General features: G+C 40.6%; 1 protein-coding gene across 1 annotated transcript in view; it reads left to right on the top strand.

The window, feature by feature from the left end:
- Window positions 1-8,846: 8,846 nt before the first annotated feature.
- Window positions 8,847-23,565, top strand: part of agbl1 (AGBL carboxypeptidase 1) — a 101,907-nt gene continuing 87,188 nt past the window's right edge. Inside the window, exons 1-6 of the mRNA XM_030787767.1 lie at window positions 8,847-8,906; window positions 12,178-12,241; window positions 12,910-13,056; window positions 14,126-14,257; window positions 15,432-15,525; window positions 21,156-21,193. Coding sequence (XP_030643627.1) covers window positions 8,856-8,906; window positions 12,178-12,241; window positions 12,910-13,056; window positions 14,126-14,257; window positions 15,432-15,525; window positions 21,156-21,193 — 526 coding nt within the window. The 5' untranslated portion in view covers window positions 8,847-8,855. The remainder of the gene's footprint in view (window positions 8,907-12,177; window positions 12,242-12,909; window positions 13,057-14,125; window positions 14,258-15,431; window positions 15,526-21,155; window positions 21,194-23,565) is intronic.

Here is a 23,565-nt window from a genome sequence, read left to right as displayed (position 1 = left end):
CCAGTGGAGAGATGGTTTTATGTCAGTTGAATTAATCTGGTAATAAGAGCAAGCAAAAGTAGGAAACCTCATTATATCAAATTCTTAGTCTTCATTAAGCCATATTGTGTTTCCTTACTTTCCGCCTGATGTCAAATGCAATATCTTCACTGTGGATCATGAAATGATTTGCAGCTGCAAATGTTAAGCCAATCATCAATCATTCAATCATCTGTGTTTGTTTTGTTTCAATTCTCATTTGGCGGATAAACGTCTAGTTTTTATGGTCTTTGTCCAGTTATCCCACTGTTCACACACCCTCTCTCTCTCACACTCAAACATACAGATCTACTGCTTATACAGTTGTTTTTAGCCATATAGTGAAACCTTGTAGAAAAGAGTCCTGTGTCTATGGGATGTAGATTTAGGCTCAAGACTTTGCGTGTACTAAATAAATAAATAAAAATACAAAATAAGGGCAGATGATTTTCTCCTCAATTCTCCCCTAATGTCTCTTGATAGAAGATGATCGTCAAATTATGCTGTTATTTTGAAGCTCCTATCTAGCTATCAAAGACCGTAATTCATGTACGTGGTAAGAATATGCTATTATGTTCTACATTGTCCCCTAATCTAAAATGGGAGTTGCGTTTAAATTACAGTTAATCATTACGAATCAGACTCTTCCATTAACGAGCGACCCCATAATCACGCACAGACCGTCATTTTCACAATATATTTCTCTGTCTTTTTGAATGTGAGGTGTAACCAAAAGAGAATAGGTCATTACTCACAGGTAATTTTGTCATAATGTAACATACCACTGGAGGAACAGGAATGGCACTTATGTAGTGTTCCAAAATCTAATCCTTCCATTTAATTTAATTTTTGAGTGAATTGACTGGATTTTTCTTTTATTGTGAAGTCCTCATGTACGTTATGGGAAAATTGGAGTTAGTGTGTAAGTGTTTTTATGAGACTGGCCAGCACTATGCTGGAAAGTTCTGTAAGTAGCCCTCTCTGTGCTGTTTTCTTCCATGGCACCAAGTGGTGTGTGTGCCTGAGCAAGCTGCTAAGGCCTGGCCAGTAAATAAGGTGTATGGTATGAGTTACTGGCATCTCTCTCTCTCTCTCTCTCTCTCTCTCTCTCTCTCGCTACTGGATGCCAGTGGGCTCTTAGCCTGGGCCATGTCAACAAGGTGGGCCAAAGGTAAAACATATCTGCCTGCACCTCCCCTTAACCCTGGTGTCTCCGTTCTGTTGTGAGCGACACACACACACACACACACACACACACACACACACGCACGTACACTCTTTCACTGAATTGTTTGATTTGGAACATGGGCCCCTATTTTCTCAATCTCATCGACCTTTTCTAATCCTTTAATTCACTCCAAGTGATTAAATGCTGGACACCTGCGTGTGTGTGTGTGTGCATGTGCGTGTGTGTGTGTACGCGTGTGTGTGTGTCTATGTTTGGGGTTTGTGTTTGTGTGTGTGTGTTAGAGTGTGGCTTTGTGTGTGTGTGAGTATGTGCTTTATGATGGAGTCAGTAGGATTATGAACCCATGTGTCCTTCAGTTGGTCCACATATCCACTGAGTGGTCTTTGCGTCTCCGCCTGACCGCGCCCTTCACACTGAGCAGGCTGCAGCCAAGTTTTCAGTCTGTGAACCTCACCATGCTTTTTCCATCCCGCCTGGGATGACATCGTTAATCCAGTCCTGACATCAGTCAACTACTAACTGCCGTGTTTGTAACATAGAAGTCCAGTATCTGACTGAATCTGCCGCCACATCAGGACATAATGTCAGAGATCAATCAATGCATTCCACCTAGCTTAGCATAGCAGTATTTAGCTGTGTAATTATATTTCACTCTATGCAAAGATTCAACACAAACTAAATTTAGCGAGCTATCTCTTAGTTGATTAAAGTGGTTATTTGGTTGAAGACTGGTAGGATGATTGTTAAGCAAGGAAAGGGAGGGGGGAGGGGGGGGGGCAGGGGGATAATTTTCTATTGGGGGGGGGGGGGGGGTCTTGACTTGTGCTCTTTGACTGTCTAGCCAACCTGAATATAAAGGTTAGAGATATTTTTAAATTGACTGCTCAGGGAAACCTTTCTTAATTCATGTCTCAGACAAAAGGGGAAAGAGGTGTGTGTATGTGTTTGTGTGTGTGTGTGTGTGTGTGTTGGGGGGGGGGTGGTATCTTCTAACACTGATCAGAGCACAATGCCACAACTGTTGTCCAGCCAGTTAAAAGGTCAGTGTACACAACATATGCACAAGTAATGTTTTAGTGTAAATCTTCAATATTCTCATATTATAAACACTGTTTGCACATTCTGTGAAAAGTACACTTTAACAAGGAATGAATTTACTGTGGATAAATACACAGTTGTTAGAGAAATTTAATATATAACATATGATAGAAGAGTGACTGTTTTTGTGAATATCTGTAGTTTATCAGTCAGTATTTTGTTAGAGGATGCCACTTTCTGGTTGATCACTGTTTTATCCACTTAAACTTATCTTAAACGGACATAGTTATTTTGTTCAGCTCATATTAAAAACATATGAAGTCATTATGACCACTGCCCTGTCTGTTCGTATCAGGTATACTGCCCTCTAGTGTTGGAGAGGAATACCCTACCCTTAAATCTAACCAATTCTGTAATTTATGCTGTATGGTGAAGGGAAAGTGTTCTCATTCCATGCCTCCCGCTGCTTAGCTATTTAGAGTATACACAAGGCACCACATGTCTGTGAAACATACACATAGGTTCTGGACATGCTATATATCACCTCACTGGCCAGCATAAGTGATCTGTAGATAAACACTTATGTGGATAGAATGTTGTCTCTGCTAATTGTAGAGGCATGTTTTGAAGAAAGATAAAGTAACCTTTCTGTGGATTTGTGAGTGCTTTTCAAGGAAAATATGTTAGGCTGTTAAAAGAGAAACAGATATTAAATAATTTAAAAAAACTGTCCATATGCCTGACATCCTTTAAGTTATTTATAACAGCAATAATAATAATAATAATAATAATAATAATGTTCAAAATATGTCAGTGCAAAGAATATTACATGTGGCTATGATTAAGTTCCTTTCATTATGGTTATTGGCAAGCATTCATATGTTTTGAATTTTTTCAGTGTTTCTCAGTGATTGTTTTCATGTTTAGTGGAGAAACTGATGGAAAAGAGGATGGGTATATATTTAATTAAACTGAACGCTGATGTGTGGCATACTTGTATCATGTCTTACGTCATTTACGTTGTCCAAAGCACATTGAGAGACAATTACATTTTCCTGTTTCTATTTCCCTGTTTTTTGTAATTAATAGGATTAGATTAAATACTGTTAACACAAATAATATTCCAACTAATTTGGAGTCATTGAATGATTGTTGTGATTGTGCTTCATATGTAGTGGAGATACTAATGGAAAAGAGGGTGGAAATATACTGACCTGAATTCAAAAGAGTGATGCATTGTCATTCAAAGAGTGACACTCACACCTGCAGAACTCTTGTGTCACTGGGTAATGTTTCTCTGTCTGTCTGTCTGTCTGTCTGTCTCTCTTTTTTTAAATGACCAAAGACCAAACAGTATAGTGCAAATCCAAATTAAAACCGGTACCAGCTGTACCAATTTTTACTCATATTATAAAGATCACTTACATTTGTCAAAACCCAGTGCTTGAGATTCAAATGAATGAACCAAAAGGCATTCGTTGTCTTTCATTTACGGATATAAAGCCATTTTCAAATACTGTTCTTCACTTAACTGAAAATCATTCTTTGACATTTCTACCAAAGCAATAGAAAAAAGCACCGATTGGAGAATCACAGGGGGTGTTGTTCTGCTCCTAACAGCAAAAGCAAAGTGAAATGTAGAAAAAGACAGGTTCAAGAGAGCTAGAAGTCTGACTTATCACAAACTAGCACAGTCAAAGAATAATGCTTAAGAAACCATACAGCCTGTGTAAACATGTGCATTGTGTTTTTAAACTTAAAGATGGAACAAATAACTTGTGTCTTTCCCTAATTTGTGAAGTGCTTTTGGGCAAGAGAAAAAAGCCCAAAACACATTAGTTGGTTTGCATTGCGCTACATATGTAAATGATTCATGCTCACTTCAAAACAACGCTTTCAGATGTCCGGCTGACCAAAATGTTGAACGAGAGGATTGGTACCCTCATTAGGGAGTAAATAACTGAGGAAGGCTTTTGTGAGTTTTGAACAGAGATGCTAATGTGTGAATTCCAGTCACACAGTTTATTTTCAGACGTCTCTAAATAGCTTGTTTGTGATATCTGATTTTGGTGGTATGTTGAGTGAGAATTACTATGACAAGCAGTTGCATTTGGACTCTGATGAGAACAAGGGTCTGCAGTCCATGGAAACCATTCTAAAATTAAAAAAAACAAAAAACCCCCTCAGCGATTAAGGTGGCAATTAGACCGGAGTCATTAACTTACATTTTAACTCAGGAACACCAGTCACAACTGTGGAAACAAGAGCTTCTTCTTTTGAAATCAGATCTTGAGATAAGACCTCTTCAGATGAAGCTTATCCAGTCGGAGAGGCGAGGACAGATTTTGTGACGCTGGCTGGGCAAGCTCAATATTTTTGTCAGCCAGAAAAGTGTCCCCTTCACCCCATCCTACTGGGTGTCTGGTTGGAGGTCAAGGTCCTTCACAGAGATATCAAACTACGCGCCGTTTTTGTATAGCAACCATTTAAGCCGAGTCACTCCAATTTGTGTTGTTCATATTCTAAGGGGCGGTTAAGATCGGTATGTGCTATAGACTGCATCACTGGGACAAGAAGAGCAGTGGGAAGTAACGTGAACACTTGGCTAGAATTGCAAAGGAAAACAAAAAAAAAAGCTCTGATGAACTATTTATCGCTTGACTGCGACAATACTTTCACCTCACTGGTTTCCTCAGTCTTGTTACATTGTCTAATGTTGTCAGTATAGTGAAACTATATCCCAACCGTCAGCAGTTTGGTTCTGTTCTGTCGGGTTTGTGTATGGAGGTTAAACACGTATGCCTGTCCCTCTGTATACTAAACAATCCATCCCAGCTGTTTACTTGCCAGATATCTCAGTGTTTAACTGTGGTGGAGATTTAGAAAATTCCTTCAACCGTCCACAACACAGCATGACGGTACCGACCAAAACTGCTTGATGACGAATGGTGGCTTGATCAGAATGGCATGAAAAGCCTTCTTGGCTTTCTTCTATCATCTGAAAACTTTCCATCAACCATTCTTTTCAGACAGCTTGGCTATTCGGCGCATCCTCTCTCCTGTACGGGTGCTGCTTTAGCTTGCCACAAGTCTGTGGTGTTTTGTGAATTCGAGTCTACATTATTTCTTACTTTTACATACGTCTCTCTTGGACGTCATGTTCTCCCCCGTCCGTTACGCCAGGGCCAGGGTCTTCCTGAGATGCCCGCCTGTCGTCGCGTGTGCTTTACGGCTTGCGCCGTCCATCCTCTCTCTAATCCCGAAGGTAAAAATAACCGTGCACATGCTCGGTCAAGGCCCCCCCCCCACCCCGCCACCCACCCCCCCCTCTCTGTCTCTCTCTCTCTCTCTCTCTCTCTCTCTCTCTTCACCATCTCCCTTCCTCCACTCTGTATACTCTGATGGGACATTTAGATTCACTCTGAGCCCATAATGGTGCTGTCATAGGATGTGATTAAACACTAGAGGCGAATGAGCTTTTAATGAGGTCTGAGTGATGGACAGTGCTGTTGGTAAGTTGGGGAGATGGTATGGGGTGGAGTGGACCGAACAGTCATTGTCAGAGAATGGCTGAGGGGTTTCTTGTGCCAGAGGTCTTGGGGGATGGGGGTGGGGGGTGGGCAGTGATGAGGGGTTTGGGGGGTTGGAGTGGAATGAAGTGTTGCCAGGGCAACTCTCAGCAGTTGTGCTAGAGGGTTGTCTTGTTCATCTGTCAATTCCTGAGATCTGGAAGCGTTAAGGGGACCAATATAATCAAACAGTGTCATGTATCAGCTTTCAAAAGCATTCGCATTTCACCGTAGGATGATCAGTTGCCAGAATGTGCTACGCTTGCGTTTTGTGTATGTCAGAAGTCAAATCTTTTTGGAGTTGAGTTTAATGGGGGTTTGGAACAGTACAACCTAATAGAGTGGATTTGTTTAAGCATGACTGTGACTTCAGCTTTTGAAAGATCTTTCACTTCTGCCTCAGTTTTCAGGTGTTTTGTAGTTGAAGAGAAAGCCAAAATCCTCTGTAAATGTCCCTTGATAATGAGTTTAGGTGTGACCGTTAGTATTTTGGTGTTATCTCTATGATCATAGACTCAGAGTACGTGTGAAATCTACCTCCACTTTCATGGTGAGCCAGCGGAGAGGATTCTCTCTCTCTGATGTTTGGTTTGTGTGATGCACTTTGTGGAAAGTGAAGTTTACTCAGTGTATTGAAAAATTCAGTCCACGCTGCTTTGGCTTTTTAAGAGTCCTTCTAACAACTGAAAAACTTTCAATATTATAGCCATCGCGCACACACAATATATTTCATATTTCAAATCTCAAAATTTAGATGTTCCTTTACAGATTACTTAATCTTGAGTATCAACGCGTTATCTTTACAGATAGAGGTTTATTCTAGACAAAGTGATGTTGTTTATGTGGAGTTCTAAAACAATCCATTTCTCAATCTGTTACTTTAGATGAACTGCCGATTTAAGACTAACTTAAACTTTAAATTTTAATTGTTTCTCCATCATTCATAACTGTGTGTTTAGATTTGATATAATTGTGTATGTATGCATGTGTGTGTGTTTAGATGTGACTGTGCCGTATACTTCATTGTCCTATAGCTATGAAACAGTGTTGTCTATGGGATATAGCTGCTGTTAATGTGCACAGTCACCTTTCATGGTCACACAAGATGTTCTATCAAAGGAAATCTAATGAACAATGTATTTCTCTCTTAGATTTACAGTATCTCAGCAATCTGTGCACTCTGACATTTTGTTACATTATTTCATCATGTGCACGTTTTGGTGCTTTTTCTAGCCAGATTCTCATTTATGGCCATACAGTATTTTCAGATGTGCTGTGTGAAGAGAGAGATTGTCGTGACATGATAAAACCTCTGCAATAGCATTTGTTTTTTGATACTCAGTCTTGAGAAGCCAGTGGAGAGATGGTTTTATGTCAGTTGAATTAATCTGGTAATAAGAGCAAGCAAAAGTAGGAAACCTCATTATATCAAATTCTTAGTCTTCATTAAGCCATATTGTGTTTCCTTACTTTCCGCCTGATGTCAAATGCAATATCTTCACTGTGGATCATGAAATGATTTGCAGCTGCAAATGTTAAGCCAATCATCAATCATTCAATCATCTGTGTTTGTTTTGTTTTAATTCTCATTTGGCGGATAAACATCTAGTTTTTATGGTCATTGAAGATACTAACCACTTGCTCTGCTCCACATCTCTTTCTCACACACACACATGCACACATGAACGAGTCACGATCAAAATAAAGGAAATGCTTGAGTAAATGAGAGACACAAAATATGTTGAAAACACTAGCTTTCATGCAGGTGTGTTTACTGAGTTAAATAAGCAATTAGCGCACTGTTATGCTTTCGGTAATGTACAAAAATACTGAACAGACACAGGTTTTCAATTATTTTGGTTCTCATGACCAGAGAGAGAGAGAGAGAGAGAGAAAGAGAGAGAGAGAGAGAGAGAGAAAGACAAAGATCTCATTGACTTTGAAAGATTGGGTGATTGGGCATGTTTGGCAGGAGCTTCACAAACGAACACTGCTTGTGGCCTGATTCCGACGTGGCATTCATTTTCCTGGAAAGGTTTAGGATTGCTTAATCCCCTGTATGGAGAGGTAAACACCGAAGAATGGCGCAGTTTATAACGGAGATTCAATGAGGAGAATATTACAAGCGCATTCTCACATTGTTATTCACCACCAGTGAATAACTGAGCTATTGAAATGCCAATAAATACAGGCTAAGCCATCATCAACATCTTATGGGGAGGCAATTCTATCCTGATTGAAGTGGTCTATTCCAGGAATGGCACCGTTCGTAGGGTACAAGTTGTCGCTGAACGGTTTGACAAGCTTGAAAACAATCTAACCATACACCACAGCACAGTCACCGTATCTCAACCCAGCTAAATATTAATATGCGTCTCTAGAGCGGCAACCATGACAGCTTTTTCCACTACTATCAACAAAACACCCAGCTATAGAATTGCAAGTGAAATGCTGGTGTGGCATCCCTCCAACAGAGTTCTAGAAATTTCTCTACAATCTGCGTGACGGCACGCTGAATATATTCCAGCAGCTTGTGGTCACCCAATGAAATACCCTGGTAAAGCACTTTATATTGACCTTTCCTTCATTTTGGGTGTTCTTCACCTATAATCACTTCATCTTGCTTACGGGTGGTGTGTGTGTGTGTGTGTGTGTGTGTGTGAGGGGGGGGGGGGTTTCTGTGTCCCGCCTTCTATAAAGTGCTTGGCTTGGCTTAATCCCTGTGTCTCATCAGGCCTCTTTTTATAGGAAACTCATCTCAATGTTCAAGCACAAATGGACTAGGGAGGGAGTGAGGGTGTGAGTCTGTGGGGAGGTTTATCTGCAGAGATAGAATTTCAGCCTCGGAAGCTGAAAGCGCCTCTGACTAACGGCCTCTATCTCGCCTTTCTCTACAAGTTAAGACAGAGGGAGGCCGCGTGCCGCAGCTGGTCCTTCCCTTTGAGGAGTGTACTGACACTCTCTCTCTCTCTGTCTTTCTCTCTTTCTCTCGTTTCCCTCCCTCTATCCCCGTCTACTGTCCAGCAAGAGCAAGGCCCACTATGGCAGCTCCAAGCTCCAGTGGTTTGGAAGTTCTCCTGTCCTCACTTCAGGTAGGAAAAGGCTTTAAAAGCATGTGTATGTTTTTATGTGTGTATGTTTATATATGTTTATGTGTGTGTGTGTGTGTGTGTGTGAGTATTTGTATGTGTGTGTAAGAGAGGGTATTTATATTCTCTCGTGTTTCTCTGACGTGGTACAACCTGAAACAGAGCGGTGGTCAAAATAAGTTAAACGACTCACGCAGCACCGTCACGGGCTCTCAAACAGAGTGTTTCCATACCGAATGTGGGGGTGAGGTGTGTGTGTGTGGGGGGCAGGGGGTGGGGTAAAAGAGTGTGAAGAGCAGTCTCTCAACACCCAGAGAAAAGTCCTTTATTATCACCGTGTTTACTCTCTCTCCTGTTAGGCTAGTTTATGTAAAGTGCACACAGTGCCGTGATTTTTTTCCCCCATATATGCTGCTGCATGTATCATCACATGTTAAGACTGACACGCTTCTACTGGATAAAACACACTGTCATTTCCCGTCCTCTTTAATGTAGTTGTAATGCTGGGGTTGGGGTGCGGTGTGGGGAGTTTAAGGGCGAAAACCTGATGTTCATGAAGTCAGAAAGTCGTTTGAGCTGCACACAGTTGTGTATCAAGTTAAACATCTTGGACAAGGAAGTGAATAGTATTCAGAGTGCTGGTCGTGGTTATTTGCCTGATGGCAACTGCTAAAGTGATTTGGGATCAAATTATTTTCCAGTGACACTGGGCATGTATTTGGATTGATAGCTGTAAAGTAGAATATTAGCCTACGTGGTCCAGGAGTCAAATGAACTGTTTGAGGAGAACTCATTGCAATCAGTGTATTGTGTTTGAAATTTTGGTACTAGCATGCACATACACACAACTTCAAGAAAGAGTTATATATCCTAATTAAAGCTGTTTACACTTTTCATGGTTACTAAAGGTAGTGTAGTCGTGTTTCTTTTTTGAAGATAGAACAGAGAAATTAACTGACCCTACCATTACCTCCTCATACTTGAATTTACATAAAACTTTGTCTAAACTGTCTTGGCTCTACTATATCTACTTTATACAGAAGTCTTGGCAATAACCAGAATAAATAAATAAATAAATAAAAGCTAGAAAAAATCTTCTGCCATTATTAATCATAATCATAGAGTCATACATACATACATACTACTACTACTACTAGTACTACTAATACAAAATGTTTCTATTTATTGTTTCTCTTAACCTCAACTAAAAACTAACTCTTGTGAATAAGCACCTCGTATGGTAAGACTTGATTGCCGTGTAATCAATTTGGATTACAAAGTTAGAAGTAATATAGATGGTCATGCAATCTTTTGACGTAATTCTACCTCTAAAAGGTTCGGATTAAGCATCCTGCATTTGAAATCTGATATTAATTTGTGTATTAATTCTCAGAAGATAGAGATAATCAAATTCATATACAGATTGAGAATTTGGTAGGGTTAAATCTCCCTGCAATTTGTAAATTATTATGAGTCTCATGGTAAATTTGTCTCATCAAGTAAGACAATCTTGATATTCACAAACAGGCTGTTTGTCGCATGATTGTAGAAGCACACTCCCTCAGTTGACAGCAGTACAATGATGATTATTGCTATGGAACCACATTTAGAAGATTTATCTTTTGAACTTTTAACCAAGGATAGTTTCTTGCTAGCTCAAGTCCATAGTAAGTATCTTCGAGGCCAGGTCAACAAAAGGCAAATGCACTTAGCCTACAAAACGCTCGTCATTTTAAACTACACACATGCAAACTCCTAACCCTCTATTACTGGCCCATAGTTATGGTTATTGAAGGTTGTGTACCTGAAATTACATGCATGCCTTGAGCCCAACTCACCTCCAAGGTTAGTTTTCACAACTAGAAGGATTAAGAGGGTTTGAAAAAATGTTTTGAAGAGTAGCTCAGCGGAGTATAACGCCCACGTTATGGTCAAACATAACATGATACATTTTTTCAAGGCCGATGGATATTTTTAGTGGAATGTATTGAAGCATTTCCACCCAAAGTTAGATCATCTTTAGTTATTTGGGTGCACGAGCTGGCAAAGTTTTCTAGTTATCCTTTTGTGACTCAATTAGGCAGGTATTATCCCAGATGGTGGTTGTAGGCACACTGCTTTCTGAGATGGATTTGTGCGGCAACTAATGTTTTAGCTGTGTGAGATTTCTTCCTTAGTTGTTCATTACCAGAAAAATCACATACCTCCAACCACAAATGTTATTTTTGTGCCCTTGTCTATTTTTTGAATGATGTAATCGTTACGGAGGAATATTACACAGTCTGATGGCTTACACTTGCCACACAGCGAATATGTCTTGGCGCACATTTTATATGCAGATATTTAACTTACGCTTAATTCATGCAGTGCTCAATCACATTTCATGAATGTTCTTACTAAGGTGGTTGGAATAGCACTAAAACCTTATATAACGGTTTTGGTTTCTAGATATGTTTTTACATAGCTTTTGAAGTTATTAGTGTCTGCTGAACACTGAGCACTACGATAATAATTTGTCTTGGTCCACAATTACAGTGAAACTGTAGCCACTATAACATATGACCTCTGTGCTGACAGAATTCTCCTTTGTCAGAAGACTAATGTGAAGTAGAGACAGTTCCCTGGCATAAGTGTATTGTAGTCCTGCAGTGACTTGAAGAGATGCCTTGCCAAACTGTACTGCCATTGGATAATCATAGACCAAACATGTCAACAAGCTACTCAAAGTGCAGACAGGACAGCTCTCCCTCTCTTTCTCTTGTTCTCTTCCGTTTCCTATTTCTCTCTCTCTCTTCTCGTTTTCCTGACTTGCTCTCCTTTGCTTCTTTTCTAACGAAGCTGAGTGTGGAAAACACAGCTGTGAGGTCTTTTCTCAGTGGTATTATGGACCCCCATAGACCAGCCGCCAACTGCTGCTGCTGCTTTTAACTGCAGGACCCCAGCGGGGAAAGCTCTTATGAGTTGGAGCATTGCGTTCCAATAACAGGCACTATTTGAGACTGTCCCACTGAGTTGTCTGGGACACTCTCAGTGCCTGATTCATCAGTGAGAGAGAGATAGAGAGAGATAGAGAGAGAGAGAGAGAGAGAGAGAGAGAGAGAGAGAGAGAGAGAGAGAAAACAAATATGTTATAAAGAGTCAGAAGTTTGAGAGACAGTGGTGGTCAGCTGCTCTGTAACGTTAAACTTTGAAGAGCTGAGGAATATACTGGATCTGCAGGATCTTGGTTTAATTCATGTCCTTAGATGAGTCGTTGTGTTTTCTGCCTTTGCAGAATGGAGATGATACTGAGAGTATGCTTAACACGCTCAACGTTCTGGATGAGCTGCTTTCTGCAGGTGGGTTACAGCAAAGTCATGCTGTTCTTTTCTACCTGGTCTCGCTGTTAAAACTTAAATCTGCCTCACTATTTAAAACATGCTCATGCAATGGCAGGTGTCACAGGTTGACATCAATAAGGAAATATAAATTCATAAATATTAATACGATTAACCTTTTCCGGTATAGGGAAGTGTTCTGTGAGCATAGATTTAGGCCTTGTGTTTGGAACAAGAGACCAATATTAGAAAAACAGAAAAGAGGTGCTGACATCAGCAACATTTCCTCCCCCTTTTTCAGCTCATTCAAATGCATTATGTGTAGATATCTGGCCGAGCATTTGGATATCAAATGAAACAACTGGAAAAATGTGATTCTAATGGCAGAGTAACATAGTAAAAATCCACTAATATGAAATTAATGTACTGTGAAGTAATTATCCCTGACTTAGAGACTTCAGCCCTAGTTATCACGTAGAGTACATTAAAAAAAAAGTTTGAGCTCACACAAAGTGCCACAGAAGTCAGAAAACATAGGGAATTGTTATTACCCATTACCCAAAGAGAGAGAAATATCATTACCATGCAGCAATTTGAAAGACCTGCAAATAAATTTCAGCTGATTGCTTGCAAAACCGTAACGTCCATCTTTGGACAGTGATGGAGTATCCCCCTGTTGTTTTCTCCAGGCACGGACAGACGCATCCATTACATGATCTCAAAAGGTGGCAGTGAAGCTCTGCTGATGGCCCTGGTGAACACGGCCAGGACCATTAACCCCAACTACACCATCCTTTTGCCTCTGCTGCACCTGCTGGCTAAAGTTGGCCAACGAGGTGAGTGAATAGATGGAGGAGAGGCGGGAACGATTGCCCCAGAGTATTAAGCCTTCATAACGTCAGTATTACGGTTTGTCAGAGACACGTGCTCTCGACCACGTTGGCCCCAGTGAACACGTTTATTGCTGTTAAATGCTTGTCAAAGCTTTACTGGAACAGCGCGTAAAGTTGCTTCCATCCTCCGTAGTGGCCATCGGCCAAAGCAAAGCCTGAAATCAATCGAATTCTTGTAGCTTCATGTATATTGGATCTTGCCTAATACAATGCACTTGTCTGTGGTTTTCTGAATTTAGAACTTATCAACAAATACTTATCATTGGGCCCCACTGTGTAATTCTGCCAGTTTGGTGAACCAGGTCTGAGAACATACACAAAACAATGGCTCAACTCTGTATAATCAACAGTCAGCACTTAGCTCTTCAACTGACCTTGATTTTTTTTGGATAATACTGTTGCTAAGCTAACTCAAGGGTATCAAGTATGTTCAAAAAACGTTGTGGGGGGGAAGGTTTCCTCCTGTCCTTCATTTTCTGCTGCGAACAAAAGAATTGAATAGTTTTGACCCTATGACCAGATGTCTTAAAATCTTCAACATGAATTTTCCCGTTCTCTTGTATGTTCTCCCTTAACACTACTATTCATTTCAGAGAACTGACTAGCTGAATTTAGGGGCTTGCTCTAAAAATCACTACAGCTGACCTCAGCGAACATATTGTGACTGATTGATAGACTTGAGCTGTTGGGCCATCAGTTCTGTTTAGCAGGTTTGTACAATTCTAACTTGCTAAAGCATAATACTTCAACTCCTTGTAGCATCAGGTCTAAAGGGTCCCATTCCATCAGAACTGTCAGAGAAAAACACATTATTAATTTAGAGATAAGCTGAAGAAAGAATGTCAAGGATGTCAAGGAGAATTTTTGGTGTCAAAAGCAGAGGCTGCGGTTATACCGTGATAAAACAATGACATGACCATTGACACACCACATCCAGTCTGAGCTGCCATTCTAAAGCAGTGACCGTAGATCCGAACCCTGTGTGTGTACATGTGTGTTTTGTCTGTTTCAGATTGCAGGATTGGCGTGAAGGCAGAAAAGGCTGAGGCTGTGTTGCTGACTTTGAGTCTGCTGAGGCAGAACATGAACCATGCCAGGAGAGCAGCCGCCTGTCTCTGGCTCCTTAGGGTCTTCTGCTCCTCTGGTAAGTCCTTATCTCCAGAACAGGAACGGTATTAAGCCACTTTGTAGACCCAGCATTGCACTGTACACTCAGAATATTGCACAAGGGGCACCAAACGCATTCTGAACGCTATTTGTATGCAGTCAGTATTCTGTAAGACAGGGACATTGTGTACAAAGCTACATTACTCCAGTTTGTTGATGTTACAATCCTTTTGCATTTGACTGACTGAAGTGAGAATGATAGTCTATATCCTAGCAGGAGACAGTCCCTAGCGGTAAATAGAGCTTTGTTGTGCCATTTTGCATGTACACAAAAGTATCATTGAATTTTGGAAGGTGAGTAAGATAAGGAAATTGCTCTGGGAGAGAGGATGGGTTTTCCACCTTTAAATGCAAAATGGAGAATGTGTTTATGTATTTAAGTTTTATTGGATCAAACATGCTGTCATTTTGCTTATGTATTTGGTTGAAATTTGCAAGGATATGGGTTTACTTATCGTGAAAGGGATTTCAGCTGCTCTATGAATGATACATTTAACAGAACTGTTTTTCCCATTGTAGCTATGGGAAGCTTGAACCACTACTTATCAGTGGGAATGGCATCCAAATGTTGCTTTTATGTTTTATCGTAAAACTTTGAAATATATCTTTGAAACACTAGAACCTCCACCCTCTGCTCTAACAAGATGCTGCTTCACTTCTGTCTGTTTATATGGCACCATCAGCTCCAAAGAGAAATGGGAGAGAGTGAAACGGGGGCGTAAAAATAGAGGAAGGATCATCTGTGCACATTCCTCATTTATGTTTTGGATATTTGAGTTTCATTAAAAAAAAAAAAAAAAAAAAAAGAAATCTTGTAACATGGAACCAGCCCTCTAGTACCATGTTTCTCAATCCTTCACTCAAGTACCATCAGGCATATCACGTATTTGCCTTAATCGTGATCTGTCACACCTGATTTAAACTGTCAGTTGATAACGTAGTCAGGATTTTGGCAAATCAGTTGTGCTGCCTCAAAGCTACAACAATTGCTTAAGACATTTGGAAGTCCCTGAAAGGCTTGATACATGCTACTAATGGGAGAAGAGTATCCAATTAAATAATCTCCTTTTTTGGGATTAAAGGAGTCAGAATTGTCCCTGTTTACCAATCCACTGGGGTTTAAATTTATTTATTTATTTATTTATTTTCAGTCACCACGGCAACCTTGCTCGGAAGGAACCGAGGGCTGGACGCGGTCTTCAAACTGATATACCCTCACACTACCAAGCACTTGCGTACAGTTAAGTAAGTATCGTGTGTCACATTCATCCATCATTTCTGGGCCTTGCAGGATACATGCCAAGGCCAGCAGTCTCTGGCTCTACAGTCTAACCAGCTCTGCATTCTGAGAGTGCTGGAAATTACTGCTCCAGCTCCCATACTCACTCTCTCTTTCTCTCTCTCTCTCTCTCTCTCTCTCTCTCTCTCGAACATACACAAACACATACACACACACACACACACACACACACACACACGCACACACACACACACACACACACACACTCACACACACTCACACACACACATACTCACACACCAAAAGAGTTTACAGTAACACGTACTGTGTGGATGAAATATTAAGCCTGACTAATTTCTAAAGTGATTCCCAGGCCATTTTATAAAGACGAGTGTGTCTGTCTGACTCCAATGAGTTGGCAAACAAGCTGTGTGTGTGTGTGTGTGTGTGTGTGTGTGTATATGTGTTTGTTTCTCATGTCGGTTATAGTAGTACCTTGAGCAATTCCATTAATCCACTGATTTAATAGGGTAAAAATGTTTGACATGTAAGAATGTGTAAATGAAAATGATGGAATTCACATGGATTGATTAGCGTGATGGGAATGAGTCAGTGGGGGTCATGTCTTTAGGGTCACGCTCATAGGAGTAACTCAGTGCTATACTGAAGTATTCCTGTGGTTGCATAGCATGTTGCAATGGTGCTGTGTTGTGTTTCAAGTCTCTGGGTGGTTCAACCAATAAGACAGTCATCAGCTGTCAAGCACACTAAATCTACTAAGCTTCGTTCTGCATGTATGTGATTACTCACACTACTCTATCATCTAACAGTTCATGCATAAAGTCAAATACTTGAAATAGTATACGCATAAACAATTTTACATGCTTTGATTAAAAAAAAAAAAGTAAACAAGTGGAACAGAAGCAAAATGTTTAGTTATCCTTTGCTCAGAACCACTTTTTTTTACCCCATGTGGTTTCCACGAACAATTTTTTCATCTGCGCGTTTATAATTAGTACGTGTAACCTCCCACTCAGTGTCAGCTGGGCAGAGAGGCTGAGAGCAACTCGGTGAACTCACGTTTACCCCGGTTCTCTTGATTTCACTGAGAGGGAACAGTCACCCCTGGGAAGCCCGCTGACTAAAGCTGAAAAGCCTGTTGTTGAATGAGTCATTGTACCATAGCAGTACTCAGTAATTATAAAGGGCACACTTCATCCAACTGTAGTAATCTAGCACTCTAGTAAATATTGATTAATACTGACCTTGTTGTATGGGCTGTTTTTTTTTTAAACATATTAAATATAAGTCAGTGCTGTGAAGTCAGATAAGTACTTTTTAGGTAAATACACGATCAATACACAGGGCATAGTTGGCCCTTTCTTAGGACCCCGCTTTTGCATAGTGTATAAGAAATCTATTTTTCAGTCAAAAACATGCTGAAAGGTTTCACCATGGAAACGCCAAATGGTCTATTGATATTTAATAATCAAATTTGTTATTCAAATTTGCTTGTAAAAGGAATTTAAACTGTGTCTGTTTCTAAACTGGACTGGTGTTTAGTTGGGCAGGTCATCAGTTCTTTGAGAACTGAAAAATGTTTAAAATGTACTCCGCACTTGGTTCTCCAGAACCTTCTATGAAGATTAGGTGATGTGAACAAGAACAAGTGATTGGATAGGCCTGGAAAGGTGTTTGACCTCATTCTAATCTTCAGTAAGCTGCTTTTTAAATCCATTTAGCAGTCTATGGTTGTGTATGTGGCATTGTTGCTTTAGAATAATGCAACCCTACTATAAACTTGTGTTGCATTGTATTTTTTTTAACAATATCCTAATAACCATACTGCAAAGCTTTGACTTGAGACCTCTGTTCCTTTTTGCTCTTGTAGTTTTGATGTATTAGGTATGTTAGCTATTGCCCTTGCTTTATTCAATCTTTTTTTTTCCAGTTTTTTTTTGTAACATGTAAACTTTCAAACTCACCATCTGGCCTCTTTTAAATGTCTTGTAGTGCTTTCAGAAGCATGCATTACTGCTGCTGATTGTCAGACCTCTTTTATAGCTGACATATTTTGATAATTAGTATTCCACTTAGTAAGATTGAGCTGTACAGCTGCCTTTGTAATTGTGCTTTAGCTGCTTCAAAATTCGAAATGTTTTTTTCATGTAGTGTAGCAGTTGTTCTTATCTGGAATGCCTAAGGATCACAGCTTTCCTGTTTCTCTGAAACCCTGTAACGTGTGTGTACAGATGTGTGTGTGTGTATGTGTGTGTGTGTGTGTGTTCTTGGTAGCACTGTCAGTCTTTACCCCTTTGAGTGACAGTTACAGTGCATGTCAGCATAAACACAGCTCAACCTTCAGTGACCCAGGCTACATTCTCACTTTTAAGTGACCAACAAGGCCCAAGTGTTGGCTGACACTGGACAGACAAGCCTGACCCCTGGGGCCCAACTGCCATCTCTTCTCCCCCTCTCTCTCTCTCTCTCTTTCTCTGTCTCTCTCTCTTTCTCTGTCTCTCTCTGAACTACACCCCACCGGGGTCTCTCCTTCTCTCAGTACTGTTGCTAACTGACAACAGCAACAATCAACTAAAACATCAGCTCCTTCTGCTGTTTTTCTGTACAAACAAAGCCTTTGTATCAAATGTGCTCTTTCACAAGATGGAAAAAGGGAAGAGAGAGAGAGAGAGAGAGAGAGAGAGACAGCTGTCATTGTCTTTTCTTTACATTAATTGTTGTGTTCTTTTAGTAAACAGAGATAATGAGGTAGTGCATGCTTTTTGTTTTTTGTTCTCTCTCTGTTTCCCTCTCTCCACTTTTCTCTCTTTCCCCAGTGACTGCTGCAAAAAAATTGGACAGATTCCATATCAACCTGCTGATAGCCACACATACATGCAGGGTTGTGGGTGGGGAAGAACACAGCAGAAAGTCAAGTCTAATTACTAAGCTCCCTGTTCTTGGCTTGGAATCTAATGGGAATTCTGACACATACAGAGATACACACATGCGCACACACACACATACATATACACACACACACGCACACATACAGACCACATAGACACACATAACAGACATTTGCTTAGCCTTACCCCATACTTGTCCAGCATTCATGTAGAATCTAATTTGACATTGTGTCAAGTCCAGGTCTGTAGCCCTTGGGCATGAGGCACTGCAGGGTTGGCAGGTTATCACACAGACTCAGAGTTCCATTGATTAGCTGCAGCAATTAGTTTGATGGAGAGTTAAAGCTTAAGAGCAGCTCCCATTTGTGAAAACTCTCTGACCGCTAATTGGTGAGGTCACCGTTTGGTCACCGAAACTCAGAAAAATCCATTTGGCACTGGTGTCCCGCTAGACCAACACCGCAAACCACCAGAGCTAGTCAGTAAGCAAAAGATATTAAACCTGTCGTCACAGAAAGTCCTTTAAAAAAGGACTATTAAAAACGAATACTACATAAATTACACACACACACACAAGAAGAGACATAAAAAGGAGTATACTAGCTATACCAGGGACCTCTTCTAAGCTTAATCAGTTACATGGGAGAAATGTGAATAATAATGGTCTCTTTTACTGCCAACTGACGCCAGCTCACTGACTTAGCTTAAGGTCCCTCCTGTAAAAGAAACCCCTGTTTCTCTGCAAGGAATTAGAGCTGTCTCATGATTTTGTTTTGTGTTCATCCTATGAAGAATACCCATTGGTGCACAGATTACTGGAACATATTCATGACAAAGCTGATTTCAGTCCCCTCCCTGTGTTAGTGAGACAGAAGAGCACATGCTGGTCAGGTTCCAGTATTTGTCTGCTACTAAACAGAAACTCCAGAGTTTACAACAGTTTGTATGAATATTTACAGTTTGTGAATCAGACTGTTTGTTGATTGCAGATACAAAATGATTACAAAATGGAAATGACATTCAGCGCTTAACCTTACAGTGAAATGGGTCATAAATTTCACTGGAATCAAGAAACATCAAAGAGTACCCACATTACCCACTGTCACGTCAACACCGTTGATTACGTATGACTGATGAGAAACGTTACCATTTGAGTAAATATATGGAATCTCATAGCTGCTGATGGGTGGACAGGATATTTCTTCTCCCCTGTAATTGCTGAGGTTAGAAAAACTGATCCAAACCTCTGACCTGCTGTTAGAGGCTGAGAGTAGTCTGAGCTCCACAATACGCAGTCACAGAGAGAAAAGAGAGAGAAGAGAGAGAGAGAGAGAGAGAGAGAGAGAGAGAAGAGCTCAAATGCTGTTCAGTGATGAGCCTTCACCACCTACCACTAAGATAATGCTGGAGACTCTATGTCCTGTTTGATGTTCCCACCTTTCACACACACACACACACACACACACACCTGCTGTGTCTGAGGGAGAGACAGGGAGACAGAAAGAGAGAGAGAGAGAGAGAGAGAGTGAGCACAAATGTTGGCTGTATTGATCTGCTCCTGGCTGCCTTTCATTGTCAGCCACAACAACAGCAGTGGCAGCAGCAGCGGGTAGAGGTGTTTGTATGTGTGTGCGTGCGTGCATGCATGTGCGTGTGTTTCCATCGTGTGTAACAACTGCATGACCCCGTGTTCAAAGAAACATAACAGATATGGATCCTACTTTTGTATTTTTGATGAGCTGTACTGGGGAGAAATTGGCCTGATGATCTGTTTGGTGTTCATTGCCTCAAACAGCACAATGCTGGCTTTTGTGCAACATTGGCTGAAGTGCTATGAGACCACTAGATTCATTTGGAGTGAAAGAGACGATAGAAGTAAAAGTACCAAGGCACACTATGAACTCCCCTGTGGAATAATAACCATTATCAGACTTCATTAATGAGATATTGAAATAAAAATCATACAGGTTAACATGCAGCAGTCTCGCTTTGCCTCATGGAACAAGTGTCTCTTGAGGGAGAAACACCTTCTCCCTCCCTCTCTCTCTCTCTCTCTCTCCCTCCCTCTCTCTCTCTCTCTCTGTCTCTCTCTCTCTGTCTTTCTCTCTCTCTCTCTTCTCCCTCTCTCTCTTTCTCAAATGCTGAGCAACCCAACAGCATAAGCGAGTGACATTTTGCTATGTTCCTGGAAGAGCAACAAGCGCTGTCTTGTTTTCCTCTTCACACACATCCCCTCCCCCCAATCCCTTAGTGGCATAACAATATGTCAGCACTCTCATCCGTAACTCAAAATTTCACATTTTGTCGGACGGCTGGATTTACGGAGAGCAGAAGGACTGTAAAATGCATTCATAATTATTCCATGTTCGTTCCGTGTCTTTGGTCGGGGAAAATAGGTGGTGGAGGGATGCTGGGGTGGGGTGGAGGGTTGTTTCAGACGGCACTGATTCAGCAGAAATCCTGTCACTGTATATAACAGCGTCTGATGTCAGCGACAGGAATCCTGTTCGTGCAGACAAGCGTAGCTCTGCCTTGCGCTTCAGCAAACAGAAATCGCTGACTGCTGCTGGAGGCATGCCCTGACTTCCAAAATCTTGTTTTTCTTTTTTCCCCCCTCTATTTTGCATTCCTCACAAAGTACTACTTTATTATCAATAAAAGGGTGTGAATTATAAATTGTATAACCCTAGATCCATTTCTTTTCTTTTTCTTTTTTTTTTTTACAGGGCTGCTATTGATGCTCTAGCAGCATTACTATGCTCAAGTAAGTATTTTCCTATCTTTATTATTGCTGTTGTTGTTGTTGTTGTTGTTGTTACAGCATGATACAGAGTAAAGGATGAGGGTTGTTGCCAAAGCAGGGCCATCTAAAACCATGTAAAAGGGTTCACAAGACAGGGATACCATGTTTTCACATCTATCTGAGGAGTCAGTTACAAGGCCACACTATGGCCATGAATTCATGCTTTATCATCATACAAGAAATGCATTCTTTGACGTGTAAGTTGAATATGTAGTGCTTCATGAGGCCTAATTACTCGCTGTATAGGCATCACTGTTTTTTTTGGCACAAGAGAGGAAAAAAGCAGAAAATGTGTTGTGGTGACATTGGGGTATGGGGACCTCAGTGAGACAGATGCTTGTAACCAAAATTGAGAGAAAATACACTGTTCTAGAATTTTCCTTTCAAAATACAACCCCCCCTCCCTTCTTTTCTTTTTTAAAGTACAGAGTAACCTCCTTGTTGGTGAAGGCTTTTTAGAAATGGAGAGTGGTCCCTGATGAACATGTTGTTAACAGAAACTTGCGGTGACAGTTGTTGCATTGTTTCTAAAACGGGTTTACTGAATGTCAGCTCAAAATGGAGTCGACACAGGGGTTGAAAAGGGTTTATTTTTTTCACTGCAGTCTGTCATGTTGCAGCCTCTCCACACGACATCTAGTTTATCAAGCAGCTAGCTCTAGGTCGTTCTTAGCACAAACCTTAGTGACTATTTCTCAGTGACTCTACTCAGTTATATTTAGTAAACCTGCTTTTAACGTCTCTCACTTCATTTCAGATGCACGACATTCCTGTTAGATGTGTGAAGCTCACCTTGATGTGTTTTTAGACACAAATGCTTTGCCGTTTAGCTTTTCATTCATTAATGTGATCCTTGATTGATAATGGATCATTTAGTTTACAGCAAATGTCACCCACGTACGAGGAATGTTTTCAGTACATTTGTCTTTGTCCGTGCGTGAGTTGTTTTTTGAACTGTAAACTGTAGTCTCCTTGTTTACTGTCGCATATGCGACAGTATGTGATCTTCATGAAGTGGTTAAATTGATTTGTTTACCTGCGGCAAGTCACATATTTGTGAAAAGTAATTGTACACAGTTTATTTATTCATTCACAGCAGTACCAGATAGCCAAGTGTTTATCATACGATCCCTCTCAGTCTACATGCTCCCTCCCCACCCCCACACCTTATAATTCAGCTTTTATTAGGCTACAACTATTACCACAAATCTAAAATATGATTTTGATATAGAGATATATGTCTGTTTCACTATTATTGTAACAGGCTATGCTTATCGCCCTAGTTTTTCAACAGAAATTTCATTTTCCTTCCCAGAAAAAAAAGAATCAAATTATGTCTTCAGCTTCATTCAAAATGCATAAGGAGTGAGAAAAAAGAAAGAAAGAAAGAAAAAAAAGGAAGAAAAAAAAAAAGTCGCTTCCCAAATCCTGGAGCTATTAATCTGCCTAAAGCTAGTGGGCAGACTGTTTTTGCAAAGATTACCCTTATAAAACACATTTCCCCCCTCTGCATTACCAACATTAACCTGCAGGTGGCAGTGTGACTCTGTTCTAGTTCCCTCATTGTGTATACAGGCTCTGCACCTGTTGATGCACTGCAGTTGCTTGAGTATGCTCTGCCTGTGAATAACGTCACGCTTCCAGGGCTTTCAGGAGCCACCTCTGAAGATGCTGCTCCTGGGGAATGATGGTAAAATTAGTCCTCTTTCTTTCAGCAGCAGTAGCACTGCTACCATCACCAAATAGTGCGGTCAGCTCTCTTTATCTTCGTAGTGTATGTGAAGCAGCGTGACTTTCTTTTCTTTTTTCTTTCTCTTTGCGTTGTCTCTCTCTCTCTCTTCTCTCCTTCCATCTCACTTTACTGTTTCTTGCTGGACCTACGGGGATCAGAGAGAGATAGAGAGAGAGAGAGAGAGAGAGAGAGAGAGAGTGTGAGTGTGTGTGTTTTTTTGGGTTTTTTTTTACAAGTTTTTGCTTGTCTTTTAAGGTTTTGTTTTTAATATGTTATGGTTTCGTAGTGTTACTACAACAAGCCCATGTACTGAAATGTGTATTAAAGAGGATTCATCAAAGTAGACTGCCTCTTTAATGTGGACCCATATCCTTTCTCATGTACTCCTCCTTTTTCTGAGAGATTTTATAGACATTTTTATAGAAATGCTGATTTATATTATTAGGTCAGCAGTACGGGTATAAAAACTCCAGTTCCATCTAACATCTCCAGAAAACACAGACAGTGTTTCCCAATTTCTTTCTTATTGGCTATATCTGGCGTTAATCTGATTCTCTCGAAGCCATTCTTCATCCTCTTCGACCTAACACAGCAGGACCCA

This window comes from Chanos chanos, chromosome 1 (assembly GCF_902362185.1).
Source record: "Chanos chanos chromosome 1, fChaCha1.1, whole genome shotgun sequence".
In the NCBI taxonomy this organism is placed as follows: Eukaryota; Metazoa; Chordata; class Actinopteri; order Gonorynchiformes; family Chanidae; genus Chanos; species Chanos chanos.
The sequence above is the reverse complement of the archived record's forward strand: the minus strand, read 5'-3'. Positions and strand labels throughout refer to the sequence as shown.